The 19,010-nt window shown below is 51.2% G+C and overlaps 8 protein-coding genes across 8 annotated transcripts; 4 read left to right on the top strand and 4 right to left on the bottom strand.

The window, feature by feature from the left end:
* Positions 1–961: 961 nt before the first annotated feature.
* On the bottom strand, positions 962–3,149 carry DSM5745_05315 (putative dynein intermediate chain; the record flags this gene model as incomplete). The annotated part of the gene is made up of 3 exons (XM_026747331.1): positions 962–2,095; positions 2,155–2,952; positions 3,012–3,149. 3 exons carry the CDS (start codon positions 3,147–3,149, stop codon positions 962–964), a joined length of 2,070 nt encoding a protein of 689 aa, XP_026604811.1.
* Positions 3,150–3,433: 284 nt separating this feature from the next.
* On the top strand, positions 3,434–3,877 carry DSM5745_05314 (ATP synthase subunit e; the record flags this gene model as incomplete). Its single annotated transcript, XM_026747330.1, has 3 exons — positions 3,434–3,457; positions 3,529–3,715; positions 3,807–3,877. 3 exons carry the CDS (start codon positions 3,434–3,436, stop codon positions 3,875–3,877), a joined length of 282 nt encoding a protein of 93 aa, XP_026604810.1.
* Positions 3,878–4,362: 485 nt separating this feature from the next.
* On the bottom strand, positions 4,363–4,804 carry DSM5745_05313 (uncharacterized protein; the record flags this gene model as incomplete). Its single annotated transcript, XM_026747329.1, has 2 exons — positions 4,363–4,625; positions 4,684–4,804. The coding sequence occupies 2 exons, from the start codon at positions 4,802–4,804 to the stop codon at positions 4,363–4,365; spliced, it is 384 nt and encodes a 127-aa protein (XP_026604809.1).
* Positions 4,805–5,441: 637 nt separating this feature from the next.
* On the top strand, positions 5,442–8,023 carry DSM5745_05312 (dolichyl-diphosphooligosaccharide--protein glycosyltransferase subunit STT3; the record flags this gene model as incomplete). Its single annotated transcript, XM_026747328.1, has 6 exons — positions 5,442–5,571; positions 5,643–5,666; positions 5,763–5,843; positions 5,929–6,522; positions 6,571–7,696; positions 7,753–8,023. The coding sequence occupies 6 exons, from the start codon at positions 5,442–5,444 to the stop codon at positions 8,021–8,023; spliced, it is 2,226 nt and encodes a 741-aa protein (XP_026604808.1).
* Positions 8,024–8,618: 595 nt separating this feature from the next.
* On the bottom strand, positions 8,619–9,040 carry DSM5745_05311 (uncharacterized protein; the record flags this gene model as incomplete). The annotated part of the gene is made up of 3 exons (XM_026747327.1): positions 8,619–8,713; positions 8,777–8,901; positions 9,027–9,040. 3 exons carry the CDS (start codon positions 9,038–9,040, stop codon positions 8,619–8,621), a joined length of 234 nt encoding a protein of 77 aa, XP_026604807.1.
* An 899-nt stretch (positions 9,041–9,939) lies between these two features.
* DSM5745_05310 (RNA-processing protein PTA1) lies at positions 9,940–12,646 on the top strand (the record flags this gene model as incomplete). The annotated part of the gene is made up of 8 exons (XM_026747326.1): positions 9,940–10,277; positions 10,398–10,563; positions 10,620–10,750; positions 10,810–11,013; positions 11,071–11,419; positions 11,470–12,287; positions 12,340–12,410; positions 12,468–12,646. The coding sequence occupies 8 exons, from the start codon at positions 9,940–9,942 to the stop codon at positions 12,644–12,646; spliced, it is 2,256 nt and encodes a 751-aa protein (XP_026604806.1).
* Positions 12,647–13,450: 804 nt separating this feature from the next.
* Positions 13,451–15,070, bottom strand: DSM5745_05309 (putative MFS transporter; the record flags this gene model as incomplete). Its single annotated transcript, XM_026747325.1, has 3 exons — positions 13,451–13,562; positions 13,646–14,010; positions 14,069–15,070. 3 exons carry the CDS (start codon positions 15,068–15,070, stop codon positions 13,451–13,453), a joined length of 1,479 nt encoding a protein of 492 aa, XP_026604805.1.
* Positions 15,071–17,439: 2,369 nt separating this feature from the next.
* On the top strand, positions 17,440–18,549 carry DSM5745_05308 (uncharacterized protein; the record flags this gene model as incomplete). The annotated part of the gene is made up of 1 exon (XM_026747324.1): positions 17,440–18,549. The coding sequence occupies one exon, from the start codon at positions 17,440–17,442 to the stop codon at positions 18,547–18,549; it is 1,110 nt and encodes a 369-aa protein (XP_026604804.1).
* Between the last annotated feature and the right edge of the window lie 461 nt (positions 18,550–19,010).

Genomic DNA, 19,010 nt, shown 5'->3' with positions numbered 1-19,010 from the left:
TGTAACCAACCAAAGATCGCCATGGGGCCTACATATGATGGGTACCTATATGTGCTCCAAGTAGTCTTACATTAATGAGGTTTCAGCCAATTGCATGAATGCGCTGCAGCTCGAAACAAAGCAGCTTTGTATACGAGTTGCTCAAGCGTTCATTAGTTTTAAACTATGCGTTAAGTCATCTTGCCTGACATTGATACAATGCTCCCAACTAGATGGATATCCCTAATACGACCGCTCAACATCATTTACATGCAGCTACTCTTCTTTAGAAAGTAAAACCGGGCTACATAGTAATGGAAAGTCTAGGAGCGGCATGTTTCGTACAAGGCGCACGGTACATAGCTTATGATTTGATAATATCCGCATCTTTAGGGCAAAACAAGGACTTTTGCTGGTCACCTTCTCAGGGTAAAAGCATTTGCACAGACACTAAGCACATAATCATGCCCGAATAGTGCGTCCCACTGGACGTCCTCGTGTCGGCCTAGGGACGCACTCAACCAGATCTGGCTGACGTTATATGCCCCGAGACAACAAAAGAATAGGATCTGAACAGGACAATGATAAAGAGTAACATTAATGACTTGATAATGTGCCTCGTGAATCGTGATAGAGACAGCCAGGTGGGGCTAGTCAGGGCTAGGGAGCGGGCCGGACCGGTCGCCGAGCGCGGCCGTCAAGCCCTAATTCATGATGATTGCATTTGCTTGTCACCCAAAGCTTTGCAGGTTTCACAAACCATTAGCTATCAACCACGTCAATACGGCCTATGATGAATAGTCGAAAGCATGGAGGATCTAAATGTTGTACATGTCTCAAGTAGAACCAGGATATCGTCATTGGCTAACGGCGCCCGCAGGGGTATATGGTAAGTTCAATCAAGACACCACACAAGAAAAGACATTAGATACAGAAAGGGAGAAAAGACGATATCAAGAAGAGTTAGATTAGATTCAATCAGTTAGCTCATTCGCTCCTTGTCCTTCTGTTCTAGTTTACTAACAAGGCGCTTCATGCCCGTCCATTCTTCAGAGGGAACATCGTCGGGCGTACCGCTGAGGCCTCTCCCGACTTCGAAGACGGTAACAACACCGTCTAGGCCACCGGTTGCAAGGCGGCGGCCCTCGCGTTCCTCCCAGGCGACCTTGTTTAAGCTGCGGGAGAGGACGCCCGCGCGGCCTTTCGATGGGGTGGTCCGTACGGCGGGAACTTCGGTGTCTGTGTAGAGGTCCCAGACCTCGAGATTTCCTGCACCGTCGACGAGAGAGAAGACACCGGGTCGGTGCGGAGACCAGCGTGCGTCGTACACGACATCTTCACGGTTGAGGTCAAGAATAGGCGTAATAACTTGAGTGTCCGTAATGCCTGATGTGGCCACCGGAGCCGTCGCAGCCGGAGGGCGGATGCGCCAGAGCTTGACGCTCCAGTCGAGACTAGAGCTTAGCATGAGATCTCCGAGATCGACGGGTCCACGCGCTGGGTGGAATGCTGTTGACATGATGGGTGCGGCGTGACCGCGGTATACGAGGCGATGGTCAGTGCCTGCTTTGGCGCCAGCGCGGTCGTAGCGGTGACAGGGATAGATGCCGCCTTCTTCGGTACCGACAATAAAGAATGTTGGGTCGGATTGGGGGAAAGAGATCGTTGTTGGTGCAAGGTCTTCAGTCTTTGACGGCGGGGGGGTGGAGAGTTCGAGATACTCCTGCGGCTGGGAGAGCATGTCAACGGTCCAGCCGCAGACAACGCCATCTGTAGACGCGGTGATGATGTTATGGGCGTTCTGTGTCCCGATAATAGAGATGCTGTATACTGGGTGAGTGTGCCCGGCGCCTGTCAGGGGAGTCTTCTGGACAGGTGCACCACCGCCGGCGCGCGACGAGCGAGTGTCCCAGAGAAGTACTTGGCCCGAATAGGAACCGCCGACGATGATGTTAGGGTGGAATGGCGAGAACTTTGCGGTTAAGATATCAGAGGTTGAGTGGAACACATACTCCGGCCGGGAGTGCAGGTGCTGATTCCAAATTTGTACAAGACCATCGGGCTCGTGAGGTGCTGAAGGGTTCTTGGTGTATGAAGCGAGAACAAGTTCGGAAAACTGGTTGCAGGCAACTGTGAGTAGTGTGGATGACCGCAGAACAGGAAGCTTGGACAAACCTTAGGAGAGAAACAAATATCACTGATCATGCGTTTCTTGCTCCACCGCTCATCCCAAAATTGACAGACCTCCTTGATACCCCTCTTTTTCTTGCCGTGCTCGTCATCATCCTCCAACTCCGCATCCATTCCTCCTAGCTCATAGTCGGTCAAAACGTCATATTCCTCATCCAGAGCACGCTCAATGACTTTCGCGGACCGCTCGACGAAATCCAAGAAGTCTTCGGAAGATGTGACAGCCTTCAGCTCGTCATCATCAAGTTGCCGTAGAGGGTACCGCAGGGAGGAGTCCACATTAGCTTCATTCTGGGCGCTTTCATGTGTGGCTTGGAGTTCCTCCTCAATTTCCTTGCGGAGCTTCTTGCGAATCTCGTCATCGCGCTCCCGTCGTTTCTTGCTTGCTGGCTTGAAGTCTGGGCTTCCCTCGTCATCTGACTCGAGAGAGGATGCGTCTTGCTCTCCTTGTTGCAAGTCGTCTGTCTGGACCCCCTTATTGTACGTAACGACTTCCGGTTTGGCTTCAGGGGCCGGTTGGAGTTCAGGGATGGCGATAAAAGGCTCGGTTCCTACCGTCTGCACCGCGATAGATTGTGAAAGTGGTCGCGTAGGTGGACTGAGTGCTTCTGTGTTGTCTCCGCTGAGTTGGCTGGCGCTCAACACCGAATTTGGCCGGCTTCCTTTCCGCGAGAGGCCATCTGCACCGCTCACCGCAGCGGAGCCGGGACGGTCAACGAGACGGGAAATTAGATCATCGAGCTCAGCTCTACTGTCGGATCGACTGGGAACTGGTGAGACAACCTATGGTAGTCAGCATGAGTGTCCGGCCCCTGCACCGGGATCGGCGCAACACTGCATACCTCTGAGGCATCCCCAGTACTAGCCCGGGACTGAGAGAACTCCTTCTGGCGTAACTCCCTCTGCCGCTTCAGCTCTGCTAGCTTGGCCTTTTTGGCGAGGATCTCAGCCTTCCGCTGCTGATTGGCGGCTGACGACATGATGGCGTACACGTACAGGTGTGTTCGCCCCTAGGAATTATTTACTTCTTTGTAAAGTACCGCGTGGGCTGAAGCGTAGACTGGGAGAGGATGACATAAGCGCAGGTCCGACGGGTCCGGAAAAACTCGCGACAGGAACTTCGTCTTGCTCGGTCACCAGCATCCGAACCTCCTCTGCTGCCGGCTTGCCATTATCGATCACTTGTCCGGGTCCAGGCCTTTTTGCTTCTCCAGTCCCCTTTTATTCCTGCAATTGTTGATCCGGAGGCCAGGACCTTCCCAAAATGGCTGCTTCACAGGGTGTCAATGTGAGTCTCCGCAATGGGTTACCCATCCCCCTTCGTACCGTGACTGACCGCGGATTGTTCTCGCGACCTAGGTTCTCCGTTACTCGGCTCTCGTAGCTGGTCTCGTTTACGGTTTCTACCACCAGTCTTCCATTACTGCCTCCACCAGGCGTGCCGAGGCCGATCGCGAGTATGCCCGCCAGGAGCGCCTGATCGAGCAGGCCAAGGCCGAATGGAAGAAGAAGACGCAACCTCAAGACAGCAAGTCAACGGGTGGCGGTATGTTGGAAACCATCCCTATACAACATGCTGGAGCAATTGGGAGGCCTACGCTCCTTGTATCATTGCCATGCTAACTAGTTGTCTGTAGTCATCACGGATCCCGAAGACCCCAAGTTCGACCTCGAGACCTTCTTGAAGCTGAAGGCTGGTGAGCTTTAAAGAGCCATGAACGTGCAACAATAAACGAAAAGAGAAAAGACGAATTGAAGGGCGACTGTCGCCGTTCGGATGCTACGTTACCCCCATCGGGTCTTAGAGATGGTTCGGGTGATTCCCGATTATGTATTATTTGTTTGGTCTAATTTCCCAGAGTCGTGCCATTGCGAGCGAAAGGAATGAGTTTCTTTTCTTTTTCACAACTATAGAATTCCGATCCGCATTTTGTACATACCCTGGGTTTGCACGTGTACTCTATGGTTGGACCAAATGACCAATAAGTTCAGCTCTTTACACCAGCTTATCGCTCGTAACCTCCTTGGCCTTCGCATGCTCTCCATAAGTTCAATTGCTGTCGCGCTTTATCATGACCGTTCCAGCTAATCACTGGGGTTCCGTCGGATTCGGAATCTTAGCTGCTCTCGCTCTCGCCCTCAAAACCTGCGGCTTGGGGTTGCTCTCGGGATCGATCATTTACCAGTCAGGCTTCAGCTGCCCTGATTGCTGATTAGCGCCATGACTCGGCTCAGTTCATTCTGCAAGCTATCATCCTTCGGGGGAGCGGCGGCGACGGGTTTCGGGTGTAGTAAATGTGTTTCACTATCCCACTTCCATCCACAGGCCGTGAACTTTTCGATCAGATCACTTTCCGCAACGTCCGGGTCGGCTCCAAGATATCTTGCGGCGGCGGCGACCCGTATCGTCTCGTAGGAATTGCTCACTTCTACTAGCGTCTTTTCTTGGAAATAGACTACAAGTCCGTTAGCGGGACGTTCAAATCACCGGAAGCACCAGGGTGTCATTTGTACCTTCATAACGTTGTACTAGGGGTTGTGATCGCTCGGGCCATGGCAACTCTCGAAGAATTTTGTACAATTCGATATGCTTGCTCTGCCAGACAGCGCGCAAGAGAAGCGAACAGGTTTGCATAGCGTCTGTTTGCAACAAGTCCCGTGGTATCCGCCGTGTTAAAGCACGAGCTTCGCAACTAACCAGGGTCTGTTAGCTACCTGCCATGCGGAAATGCTGCCCGCTCACGACCACATCGCGAGAAACTCACATCTGATCCGTCAGGAGGTGGGAGAAGAAAAAGGCCGTGTAGAATTCTAGTAGCACATTTTTTTCGGTGGGGTTGGTTGTTGAGAGGAGGCAAGCTTGCTCTTCGTATTCCGATAACGAGGTATAGAGATCAACGGGCGTGGGCGCAGCTGTGATGACTGCGGAGAGCTGATCAAGAGAAAGCGGAGGGAGATCCATGGCGCAGGAAAGGGTATCTTCAGTACGCTCGAGAAGGGAAGAGAGCTAGAAGGCGAGCAGGCAAAGAGTCGTGTTAGATTATGATACAGCAAGTAGTGACGGTGATGCGGGGGCCTTGGGGAAAGGTCCGAACGATTGCGAGTACCTGGTGCCAAGACTTCCAAAAGAGACCACCTTGCGCAGCTCCAGTCGTCGTCAACACCTCAACTTCCCAGCTTCTGGACAGTCACCATTCCAGGCAGGACCAATTTCCTCCTGTCTCTGCTCAAGTTTCCATTGGAACCCGTTCTTTCTTTTGTTCCCGGCCATCATGGCCGAATCTCCCGTGGATGTCCTTCTTAAGGGCAGCTCCGGCAGAAGTGCGCGCGGCCTGCTGCGTATCATCATTCTGGTAACTATCGCAGCCGCTGCTGTTTCCAGTCGATTGTTCAGTGTTATTCGTATGCCCAAGGAACCCGTACTCTATGTTCACTTAATTGGACAAGTTGCTGACCGTAATTTCTTTATCCAGGCTTCGAAAGTATCATCCACGAATGTATGTATACATCCGGAAGCGCTTACAATGCGAACATGGGGCTCCCATACAACGCCGACTTACACTAGCTAAGCATACTGATGTGTGTTTGTCCAGTCGATCCGTGGTTCAACTTCCGGGCAACGAAATACCTAGTTCAGAATGGCTTCTACGACTTTTGGGATTGGTTTGATGACCGTACGTTGCTCTTCCCCGGTCGGACTGGCGATCAGTCAGTCAATTGTTTCCATCACGACATACTGAACACATATCTGTTATCCAGGGACATGGCATCCTCTCGGGCGGGTTACCGGAGGAACTCTATACCCTGGTCTTATGGTGACCAGTGGTGTCATTTACCATGTTCTCCGATTCCTGACCCTCCCCGTTGATATTCGCAACATTTGTGTCCTACTGGCGCCCGGGTTCTCTGGGCTAACAGCGTTCGCGATGTACCTCCTGACCAACGAGATGTCCTCCTCTCCCTCGGCAGGACTCCTTGCGGCCGCTTTCATGGGCATCACCCCTGGTTACATTTCCCGCTCAGTGGCAGGCAGTTACGATAACGAAGCGATTGCCATTTTTCTTCTGGTCTTTACCTTCTTCCTCTGGATCAAGGCCGTGAAGAACGGTTCCATTATGTGGGGAGCACTGGCTGCTCTATTTTATGGCTACATGGTGTCCGCCTGGGGTGGATATGTCTTCATCACTAATCTGATCCCCCTGCATGTCTTTGTCCTACTCTGCATGGGGAGATATAGCTCCAGGCTGTACATCAGTTACACCACTTGGTATGCGCTAGGAACTCTTGCCAGCATGCAAATTCCTTTCGTTGGGTTCCTGCCAATCCGCAACAGTGACCACATGTCTGCCTTGGGTAAGTTTGGCTCTCTTGAGGAAACGGCAGTGTGCTAATCAACCTCAGGTGTCTTTGGCTTGCTTCAGCTGGTGGCCTTTGCGGAATTTGTCCGCAGTTTTATTCCTGGCAAGCAATTCCAGAGACTTCTCACTGCCTCGATTATTCTTACAACTGGCCTCGCCTTTGCTGGGCTTGTTGTCTTGAGCATGTCGGGGGTTATCGCTCCCTGGAGTGGTCGTTTTTACTCTCTGTGGGATACTGGCTATGCCAAGATCCACATTCCTATCATTGCTTCGGTTTCGGAGCATCAGCCCACCGCTTGGCCATCGTTCTTCTTTGATCTCAACTTCCTCATCTGGCTCTTCCCTGCAGGTGTTTACATCTGCTTTCGTGATCTCAAGGATGAGCACGTGTTTGTCATCATCTACGCTGTCCTTGCGAGTTACTTCGCTGGTGTCATGGTCCGACTAATGCTGACCTTGACTCCTATTGTGTGTGTTGCGGCTGCCCTCGTTCTGTCGTACATCCTCGACACCTACCTGAAGACCTCGCCTGGCCCAGTTACTCGCGGAAGGTCAAACGACGAGTCCTCTGAGGGGCTTCGTTCAGCCAGGTCCCCCGAAGTCGGAATCACCTCTTACTTCTCCAAGGCTGTAACGACATCCGCTGCCATTGTATACCTCCTCTTGTTTGTTGCGCACTGCACCTGGGTGACATCGAACGCATACTCATCACCGTCTGTGGTCCTAGCTAGCCGAATGCCTGATGGAAGTCAATTCATCATCGACGATTACCGTGAGGCATACTACTGGCTTCGCCAGAACACCCCGGCAAACTCCAAGATCATGTCGTGGTGGGATTACGGTTATCAGATTGGCGGTATGGCGGATCGCCCGACGCTTGTTGACAACAACACGTGGAACAACACCCACATTGCCACTGTTGGAAAGGCCATGAGCTCTCGCGAAGAAGTCAGCTACCCGATTCTCCGCCAACATGATGTCGACTATGTCTTGGTGGTCTTCGGTGGATTACTCGGATACTCCGGTGATGATATCAACAAATTCCTCTGGATGGTCCGTATTGCGGAAGGCATCTGGCCTGATCAGGTCAAGGAGCGAGATTTTTTTACTCCAAGAGGCGAGTACCGCGTGGACGACCAAGCCACACCGACCATGCGCAACAGCTTGATGTAAGCATTCAATTCTTCTGTAGAATGGGTAAAGCACATTCTGACTATGATGACAGGTACAAAATGTCCTACCACAACTTCAACAAGCTCTTCCCTATGGGTCAGGCTACTGACCGTGTCCGCGGAGCCAAGCTCCCGGCCGAAGGCCCCCAACTCTCCACATTGGAGGAAGCCTTTACCAGTGAAAACTGGATTATCCGTATCTACAAGGTCAAGGATCTCGACAACCTGGGGCGGGACCACAGCAACGCTGTCGCCTTTGACCGTGGAAATAAGCGAAAGAAGGCGAGTAAGAAGAAGGGACCTCGTGTTCTGAGGTCCGAGTAAGGGATTGATCGAAGTTCCATTTTCATATGCATTTGTCCCATATATGTATTGATTCCGTTGTTCAGCCGGGGATGTAGAAGGCTATAAAATGGTTTCAGCGCCCTAGAGTGGCCAAATTCAATTGTACAAAATTGCTTTGTTGACGTGGCAAATAGGTAGAGGTCCAATGGACTTCGCCATTCAGTAGTTGATAATGTACAACAATAGAGAAAAATCTCAACCAAGTGTGAACAATCAATGAGCGGAGATGGTTCTTTTGGCCCTGCGGTGGCCGTCCGCCAGGTATCCAATCCAAGAACAAGCGACGGGTGTGCTGTCCCTTTCGGTGTCTTTCGGCAAGCATCAGGCACCGCAGCTTGACCAAAACCTTTCAACATAAGTTGCCAGCTCATGAGTACATTCGTCCCCGGCGTCCGAAATACCCCTCGGTCCGCAGCCGTCGAGATGATGCACGTCAAATGGTCAAGTTTCATACGAAAATTCATAGATAGTCACCATATACTCCGAACCCCATATACACCATGGCTAATAAACCCTCAACCTTGGCTAGCAAGCAAATGGCATGTTGAACGATTCATCTTCCTCGCTACCTCTCTCATTGCTTCGAGTTCTGAGGGGCGGCAGCAGGGGCATCGGGGACCTGGACGTCAGAGAAATCTTCCTGGCCGACGGCGCGGAGGGTGTATGCATCTATCGAAACGATCAATCAGCAATCCGGCATACGTTACTCGACCATGTCGGAGCAAAACGTACAAACACCAATTGTGAAGATGCAAAGACCAACGCCAGTCACGGCATTCTTGACAAGGTATGGCCGGCGGGCGCGGAGAAGTGCAGCACCGGCACGGTAGTCTTTACCGTAATAAGTGGAGTTGAAGCTGTAGACTTGGTCAGTTTCGTTCTGTCTCTGTCCGCGGCGGCCCCGAGGCAAGCGGCGGATGAGTGATCAAAAGAAACTTTGGCGCCGAGTGCGACTATAGAAAAGCCCCAGGGTAGAACGTACATTCCGGAAGGCATCTTGGAGCTCGTCTAGGCCTAAGGATCTAATGAATTGCTGGAATTGAGGATGCGAATGAGAGCAAGTCAGGGAGAAAGCGCTGGAGATCGAATGATGCGCGGGCCGGGCTTGGCGTTTTTTTGATGTTCCGCAGCCTGGACCTTGCCGGACATAGATGCAAGGTACGAAGGTAAGGCGCAGGTGAAATCAGAAAGATTCGGAATCTATTACGCTAGCTTACGGTACTCCGGAGTAGAGTCAAGTCTATGCATATGCTCTCACTTCTCCGCTGCTCGATCTACTTGCGCTGGGCATGCATTCGTCAATCACGTGACTTATACTCCCTGCTCCGAGGACCATTTGTTGTGGTACCCCCATTTGTTGGACAGCAGACTGTTCGGTCGTTTATGTAAATATGCCAGCGAGTGATGTATTCTTCCTCGAATACAAGATCTCGACATCTGCATAACATCATATACCACATCCCCTGGTTGTCACTATCATAGTGAAGTTGTACCGGAGCGGCCAAACTCTCCTCCGGGCGCGTGCAAGAAATCCGTCATTCAACAGCTCCAGCTTCAACCAGACCACCAACCTATTATCCCATTCATTGTTCGTCCATCTTTCCTGTCTCGAATCCTGAACCCTCATCGCGCCTCGACTCGACTCTGGAGCCCTTTGGACTAAACATCCGCCGGCGGCTTGGTTATCCCGTCATTTCCCTCAATTAGCTCGGCCTGTTTCACGTGTTCTAACAACATAGCTGTCGCGCCTGTGTTCTGAGCACGTCTATTGCTCTTTGCTGCTTGCCTATCTAGATTGTTGCGCAACGTAGACCGAGTCCTGGAATCATCACAGTCGTCCTTGACCTTCATCCCTTCCGCCGTTTTACTGGTTCTCCTCGCTAGACGGAGCCGCCATGGCTCAGTCGGGAGACCAGGTCGTCGACCAGATCGCGCAGCTAAATGCTGCCCGTAATCTCGTCCTAGGAGACGCCGCCTTCTACCCTCAGATCGTGAACGGAGTCCTCCCTATAATCGGTGCACACGCGCGAGTGGAACTGCGACGATGGGGATCCGAGTTTTTGGCTGAGACCTTCGCCAGCCCTGCGTTTGCTACGACCCAGAAGGAACAGTTGGCTATAAATGTGTTGCAGACGGTGCGGAACATACTGGAATTACCGGAAGGGGATCAATTGGTCTTGCAGAACATAGCGCAAACTGCTGCCAGTCTGTATCCGCTGGTTTTTAGGCATATGTAGGTGACCAATGCTTGTTTTACGCACCCCGTGGGCCACCTTTCGTAGATGTTGCGAATGAGCTCAATAGGGCTTGCTCTATCAGTGGGTTCTTCGTTCACTAATGCTTGACGTGATAGCATCAACCATCCGGAGGATAAGCAATCCTGGGAGCATATCGAAGCGATCAAGCAGGATATCTTGCGGAGGTGGGATTCGTTTCCGTGCCCCGTCAAAGTATGTTGTATAAAGTTCGCCCAACGTGTCGTTTTAGCACAAACGCATGGCCCGATAGCGGACCCCAGGGTACGTATTTGGACTCAAAAATGAAGCTATCAGGCTAGAGCTGACAGTGAAACCAGCGACCTGATAAAAACGAGACTTCTTTAGCCATCCTTCCCCGCAACCATGCCATTCTCTCTCTACCCAATCTGGAAGCAGAGTCCTCCGGGTTATTGGACAGGATCTTATCCGTCTTCCACGAGGATGCGAGGTAGCTACCTTCCCTGCCAATTTGGTAGCAAAAACTAACACTATTTCGACTATTCGTAGTGACCCGATCCTTGTGAATGCAACTTTGAACTGCCTCGCAACCCTCGTTCGAACGCGACAGTCCGTTGGTAACAAGATCATTAACGCAATTCTCAACTTCTTCCCTGCGCGGCATGCGCGCTCGCCAGTGACGCCTGCAGTACGAATTGGTGTCAAATCAATGGAAAGGACGGCTCGAGCTGTATTCATAAATATCATGAAGAGGTAAGGGTCACATGCCACGGATACCCTTGTCATGCGCTAAGAGATTTTTTTGGTTAGAAATCCGAGCCATCCTCTTGCGGGCAAGATGCAGCAACATATTGAACGACTGATGCAGTCTCGTATAGGGCATGTTGACGATACGTCACGAAAGCGAGGACTACCGACCGAGCCAACTGATGGGTTGGATGCTGCAAAGCGGGCGAGGCTCGATGCTGAGACGCCTCCAATCATCAAAGTGCCACCTCTTCCATCAGGCCGGATAAGCTTCGCCCAGCTATTTACTCTGACTGAGGACTCTGGACTCTCTTCTTTCGATGTGAAACAGTTACCCCCCGACCTCGTAGTCAAGATTGCCGTGCCTTTACTAGCTCGTGTGGACCAGTCGCTTTTGAGCCAAGCTGTTGATGTATGATGGATTTTCAGAGTGACTTGGGGTGCCTGCTGACATTATTTCAGGCTATTCGGATGCGTTACGAAACAGTCCAGAAACAGCAAATGGCCCAACCGCAGCCAGCCGCTGAAGAAGAGGATGATGACTATGAGCCGGAATACCAACCTATGGACGTTCCGGGATCGGCGGCAAACGAAGCGGGTGCGGTATCAGCTGCTTTACAGGAGGAACAGCCCGATCTCGTGTCTTTGGGACCATTTGTTCTGCCACGGCCCCCTCCTTTGAGTGAGGAACAAGCTGCAGAAGCCGGTCGAGGGGCCGTGGCCAGAGTCTTTGGCATGTTAGGGTCAACGACCCTGGCCCCAAATCTTGTAAAAGGTCAGGGACAACTAGGGTTTTCCAGACTGGCGGGTAGTACATTCGACCGTGACGCTTGGGTAACATTGCTCACCCGGCTTGCGACTCGGGCTCCAGCTGGGTTAGAGGGGCCGAAACTGGAAGCAGATTATGCGGGCAGGAGAAAGCCCACGATCTCAGATACGATACGGGAATCCCTCTACCGCTATATACTTGAAGACTTCCGAGGGCGAGTAAATGTCGGCATTATGTGGCTGAACGAAGAGTGGTACAACGATCGCCTTCAAATGAAGGTTGCTTCCTCCAACCGAGCCGAGGATGACGAAGAGGTTTCGGTGCCTCTACATTACGACCATTGGGTCTTACGGCTGCTGGACGGCTTTTTGCCGTACCTAGACTCTCGCGATACCAAGATCTTCATTCGGTTCCTGAGCGAAATCCCCGAAGTGACGATTTCCATCGCCAAGCGCATAACGAGTCTTGCGAAGGACCCGGAGAGAGTGAACCTCTGCGTTCAATCATTTATGTATGCTTTCCACAGTCCTTGGCCGCATGGCTGTTGAACTAACTTATGACAGGTATTTAGTAATGTTCCGCCCTCCAGCGCGAGAAATTTGTCTGAATGCTTTAGAGGAAGTATATCTGACCTGTAAGTTCGCAAGGTTTCCTGTTGAGTCTCTTGTTCAAGTTTCTAATTCTCTTCTAGACGAGGAGTCTCGTCCTTCCGCCGGCAAGGTCCTCTCTCGGTGGCGGCCGCAAAGAGTTGAGCAGCTCCAAGCCGAACAAACAACCCTAGTGACCCGCACTGTTGACTCGCAGACACCAAGCAGCACAGTTACAAACGGTTCCAGAGACCCCAGAACTGCGCACGCAGCAGCTTACTGAGTCCGAGCCACAGCATAAGACAATTAAGCTAGCATTTCGTGACATACTGCAAGGGAACGTTCTACCTTAACGCAATCCAAATGATTCCCCTGCTTTTTTCATTCCCGTTCGTTTCAGATTCAATCTAACAGCCGCTTTCGTACCATATACCACGTCTTTGGTTCGACTTCTTACAGTCTCTTGCACTGTGACATTATAGCAGTTCGGGTTCAATTTTGAGGGGATCCAACACTTTTCTTCGAGGCCTGCCAACGTGTATTTTTATGACTGGGTTCTCCAGCGAATGTGAGAGGTGCGGAACAATTATAACGGAGCCTTGCGCTCGAGATTAATCTCTTTTGCTATGCACCGACCTGACTATATATGTAGTACAGTAGATGACGGCCAATAACTCCGAGGTGCTGACTAGTCTGGCTGTTATTATGGGTTATCTAGAAATACTCTTCCGGCTAACCTCAAGCACTACGGGAAGGGGATACTTGGGGATTCGTCCATTCTACAAACCTACCCTATCTAAGGGTAGGCTCCCAGCACCACATTAAGGGCTACGGATTTAGTTCGATTTCCCATAACACGCAAGGCTGCGGTGATCGATTCAAAAAATGGGGTATGACTGTTTTCATGCAGTATATATACCTTTGTTCGTGGATATGCCGATTCTTTGTAGCTCACTGGTCATGTCCTAGCCAAATCCTCTATAAACATATGGGGCAATGCTTGCCATCTTTCTAGTATGTATACGTGAATCCAGCCTGCAGAGAAATATCGTAAGTATGCCATCGACGCCAGTCCAGGAAAAGGCGGCTAAACCAAGCGTACCGTATTCTGAAGCACCTCTCCTTTCTTCTGCCGCGTATTCTGGTTATAGAAGCCCACCGAAAAAATCCCCACAATAACAATCATGAGGATATGAGACCTGTGAAGCAGCATCAAAGAGGAGCAAGTCAGCCAAGCCCACCCTTCCCGTACCAAGAAGAAAGAGAGAACAAATTGACCCACCCAATTGATACCCAAACTGCGGTCTGGTACGTCGGCGCCTCTTTTTGTCTAACGATATAACTGCCCGCAATTGATCCGAGCCCGTTACAAGCCGCAACGGCCGCGGCAGTCGTCGCGCGCTTCCATTGGCCAACGACATTGTTCGCCATGAATGCGTTTAGCGCCGCCCAGTTGGAGACGTATGCGCCCGTTGCGAGGAATGTCCCGATGTAGCGCACTGTTACTTGCGTTGAGGAGGGAAGGCCGAACATTAGATACCCGGCTATTAGGCATAGTGCGTTGAATGTGATCAGAGGTCCGCGGATACGGAACATGTCGCCGATCAGGGAGGTGAATAAGACGGGGAGAACGGCCCAGTAGTAGGGCTGCGAGCATGTTAGTACTTCAATATATCTTGGGTGCGGGATGGGTTCAGATAGTTACAGGTGTAGATAGCAGGATAGAGTCGTTGGCTGAGAAGCCCAGCCCTGACTCGATGATTTGAGGGAGGAAATAGTTCAGTGCCGTGGAGACGATATTCAGGCAGAAATACATGCACGCAAAGCCGTACAGTTTTGGATCTGTAAAGTTGACGAAGACCTTCCGCCATTCGAAGGGTTCAAGGACAACATCCCCGCGATCAGCCTGAATGCGCTGCACCGCGATCTTCGCCTCCGTCTCCGTAAGAAAAGCGAAGCTTTTCCGCGCGTCCTCAGGGAAATCAACCATCCACCAGTACGTCACGATGCCGATGACGCACGTAATCAGGCCCTGGACAAGGTACATCCAGCGCCAGCCCTCGAGCCCAGCCTTACCATGGAGCTGGTTCAGGCCGTAATTGACGATATACCCCGTTGCCAGCGCCGCAACCTCGCCAGACTGCAGGAACGCAAAGCGCAATTGCTGCTCCCGTCTCGTGTACCACGTGCTAACGAGGTACGTAAGACCCGGATAGATGCCGGACATGGAGATTCCCAGCAGGATGCGGACGGCGATCATCTGGCGCCAGGTTTGCACAAATGCCGTGCACAGGGTGATCAGGCCGAAGCAGAATGTGATCGAGGCGAACCATGGCCGCGGGCCGACGTAGCGCACGGCGACGGTGCAGGGGAGTTGGAAGACTATGCTGGCGACGGTGAAGATGAAGATTGAGACGGAGTAGCGCTGGCCTTGCAGGTCGAGGTCGGACAGCAATGTTGTGACCGAGGCGGAAGCGAGGATGCCTGAGTCTAGCAGATTGAGGCTGCAAAGGAGGCCGGCGATGGAGCAGAGACGTAGGTCTGTTTTGCGGCGGATTCTGGACTCGAGATGCGCCCATTCTGGGGGCGTTGGTGGTCTCTCTGCATCATTGTGCTGGAGAATTGACGAGCCCGGAGGAGTCACTGCTTGGTCAATTGCAGAGGCGAGCTTCCCAGGCGTTGACTGCTGACCGTCTTTTTGGAGCATTGCGTGGATGGGTTGGGGTAGGGAGAAGAGAAAGATGGAGGGGCTGCAGGAACGATTTGGTGTACTAGTTAGCGGGTGTTTGCTTATCATTTCGGATCACTGGATGCCTCCATCTTGAACAACTCGCTCCACTGCAGGTCATTGACTCATTCAGCCCATGTTGTAGCTGTGATACATTTCCAACAACCCATGCACCAGGCATACCCATATGTTCATTTGTTTACTTGATGGTGATGTACTCAGTGTCCACACTCCAGTCATCTAGAGGCCTATCCTTGATGTAAAGACCCCGCATTACCGAGGGTCGAGGTCCAGGTCAGATTAGCACCGATTCGCTCGGCCACTGTGAGAAGCTGTGGAACCAATCGAGAGAGCGTTATCGGGGGACTCTCTCCACAGTTCGCTTATGGCCAAGAGCTTGTTTACAGGGGTCAGTATACATACAACTTGGACGATGGCCAGCATGGCATAGGAATATAGTATGAGAAATCTTATTGAGTGAAATCAGGTGGATTCATTCCAGCTCCAATTTATGCCTCGGGCGTTTAGTCTCCTTCTTGATAGGCGAAAAGTCATTGTGACGTTTCACACCCTTCGCTTGCTTGGGTTTGTTAGAGGCTAAGATACCTTCGAGTGGTATGCGCCCTGGTTGCAGCCCTGCCCTCTCAAAATTAATATACATTACATGGCCATTTCTCTTAAGTATATTACCGGGACTCGGATTACCTTAATCCATATTGCAGATGTGAATTGCGCGCAAGCATTGTTTGGCTTTTAGTTTAATATTAGGGTGATCTGCAGGGGGTATGCCGGCATAACTTAGAAATATTTAAACAAACAAGCTTGGCAATGCCAGCATAAAAGAACGGTTTACGGAGTTGCAGGCTTTAATAAAGACTGGAACATATACCCCTTGGATTGGAGTAAGGTGCGAGTAAACAAGCTCCTTATGTTGGAACTCTTAATAGACCATTTAGGGGTGCCTTTCGCCACAAAGGTATACCCATGAGATTATTATGTGATTAATAGAAGTGCCCAGCGGCTGCCTTGCAAATATAACAACTCGCATCCCCGTGTCCTACCGGGCGGCGGAGCGTCGCCGAAGAATTGCCGGTCCAATGCTTGAATAAGTGTCGCTGGGGTGAAGGTATAATAGTCCTCTTCGTGATCCGCTATGTTGGGACATTTCTGATCCAACTTCCCTCTCTTGACCAACCCCAAGAGACACTGATGGGTGCAATAGTCGCGACGCTGGCGTTTCGAGGGACCTGAACGGGGGAAGTTCGATGATCTCTTGGTAGGAGGATTTGTCGGAGAAAGGCTTCCACTGTCTCGAGGTGTCTTCCTAGCCTCACTTTTAGTGGCTGCAGGCAGTGAGAGAGACTCTTGGTATCTCGCCCTAAAGGAATGATACTGAACGGATGAAATGGAAAATGGGTGATGGATGTTGCTGTGTTCCCGAGCCGATGCCGTTCCCAAGTAATGGTGTCGCTGGTAGATCCGCTGTGTTGGTGTATGCCGTGCTTGTCAATGTGCGTGGAGTAGCTAGGAGGTAGCCCGAAGACGAGTTGATGAGGTTTGCAAGCAGCTTGAGCTTGCTGTACTTCTCTCTATAGATTTCACGTGTTTGTGTTATGGGTGAACCATAATTATATGGTTAAGGAGGGAGGAGTGCCGCAGTGGTTCTGGATGGAAGAACTTGGAAGTGAAGCGGATGCTAAAGGGATGTGTATGTCACCTTGATAGCTCAAGTGCACCAGTGCACCAGAGGGTGCAGTCTACCCTCAATTGGCGGCCAGGTACCGAAGGAATATTTTGATGGAATTGTAGGTTTTCTAGAAAGGGTAGGTAAATTACCTTGTATGGTAAAGAGGGCAAAAACCGTCAACAATAGTCAATAAGGTGAGCGATGACAGCTGCCAGACACACCACTTCTAGGAGAGGTCTTACTCCATAGTGGCAGTTGCCTAGTAATACTCATTTAAAGCTCGAAGCTCCAGTCGGTGTTATAGATTGAAAGATTCCATGGGCGATCTCCGAGTGGGCTTGTGGACCTGAATCTCGACCCCGCAGCCTCGCCCGCTTTTCCTTCGGGCGAAGGGAGTCACTGACAGACCTCCAAGTCCAACTCCAACCCTCTTTTAAGTCAGTGGCACAATTCGGCATGTGCTTTTATTTTCTTCATTCTTTTCGCTTTGGTATCCTTCGTTGAAGCTTTTGATTATCACTCTCTCATATCTTTTATTGTCGAAAGGCTGCCCTGCCCGCCACCGACAGTCTTGATCGATTCTCATTGAGCAGCAGCCTCGACTGACCGGACAATATCAAACGGTCTACGCAGTATTCGCCGAGCGCCGAACCCTATAAAGATGGTTGAATTTATTCCTCTTCCCGATCCTCGTGCCTTACTTCCACCTCTGCTGGCATGCCTTCCAACGGCTTTTGTCTCCTCGCAACCTCCGCCAGCTCTCCTCCCGCTCTTATCACCCATTTTGCGCCAAAGAGTACAGATCTTCAGTTCAGTGTCTACATCGTCAACCAAATCATGGATTCGATTACTCTGCTGGGACTCTGAGAAAGGGGACCGGCTTCAATCTCTGATTGACGGCGCCACCTTCGAGCCTCATCCAGTGTCCGGGGAGATTGAGTTGCCTGACGATATTCCGGTAACCTATAAAAGGGTGGACGAGGAAACACTTCAGTCACGTGTGCTAGTACCGGACTATGAATTCAAGGTCGTGTATCTCTGGTGCCCAAAGGAGGAATCCCCCGGCTGGCGTATTGCTGAAGTTCTCCCTCACCAGGGTTTAGGAGAGGATGACGGGACTTGGTCCGCTTCTATCGGCGAAGCAAATGCAATTGCGCAAGAGAAGTTGGTGGATGACGCTCTAAAGGCAGCGGAGAAGGATGACCGGACAGCACCTTCCCAGGAGGGAGAGGACGATGAGGACGACGACGACTACTGGGCCCGATACGATGCTACGCCCGGACGCACCCCTTCAGTCAAGAACCCTGCTCCACCTACCTTAACATCTATGCTGCAGCACCAGGGCCCATCTGAGTCGTCGTATTTTTCTCAGTACGACGATGTGCAACCCGTGATGGACAGTCATGATCCGGATGAAGAGAACCCGGAGCTTGGGCCAACATCACTTGGCGGAGATATACTTGCGGAGCTTGCCAAACGCAATGAGGAGAATGAGGACTCGGCGTCCCCCGAAACTACGAACCAGACAAACGGAGCACCGTTAAGCCATCCTCGACCGGAGTCCGCAACCTCTTCGAACTCAGAGGCTGTATCGAGGTTGGAACAGGAAGCTGAGAATCAGTCCACGTATGAAATAGGGGTGAAGCAACACATAGGCTCCAATATCAAAAGCCTGTTCCGCCTTGCCAAAGCGACGGGTATATCTCGAGCCGATTTCCAATCGTTGGTCAAGACCGAGCTGGATCTCTTGAACTTGTCTGACGACGATTGATCACGGTAGGCTTTCCAAGGCATGGTCATCATTGTACGTTTGTTAGCCTTTCCGATTGGTATCATCACATTGGCGCATTCTGGGAGCGTTTTTGGAGCATTGGCTGCATTTGGATATCCAACGTGTCTTGTTTTGAACATAGCTTCTGGTGGAATTCAATCCTCGTGTCCACACGAAGTATACTTTTTAAATTATATGGAACATTAAAATCATCAAATTACGTAGACTGCCCCTGAGTTTCAGACTTGTTTGAGACTCACATGTTCGCAGATCTGGCCATTACTTGTTCCGTTCCGGATAAAGACACGCAATCCAGACCACCGGTCACAGCTCAATTCACTACTGGACTATGCGGCTTTCTTGTTCAATTTCATACCTAATTTAAAAGTGAGCTTGTCCACCTCGAAAAATCCTTTTTTCTTTTTCTCTGTCCCCAGCTAACCTGCTTCAGTTCTATTCGT

The sequence above is a fragment of the Aspergillus mulundensis genome (genome assembly GCF_003369625.1).
Source record: "Aspergillus mulundensis strain DSM 5745 chromosome Unknown scaffold_4, whole genome shotgun sequence".
NCBI classification, from domain to species: Eukaryota; Fungi; Ascomycota; class Eurotiomycetes; order Eurotiales; family Aspergillaceae; genus Aspergillus; species Aspergillus mulundensis.
Note: the sequence above shows the minus strand (reverse complement) of the source record. Positions and strands in the feature narration are given on the sequence as shown.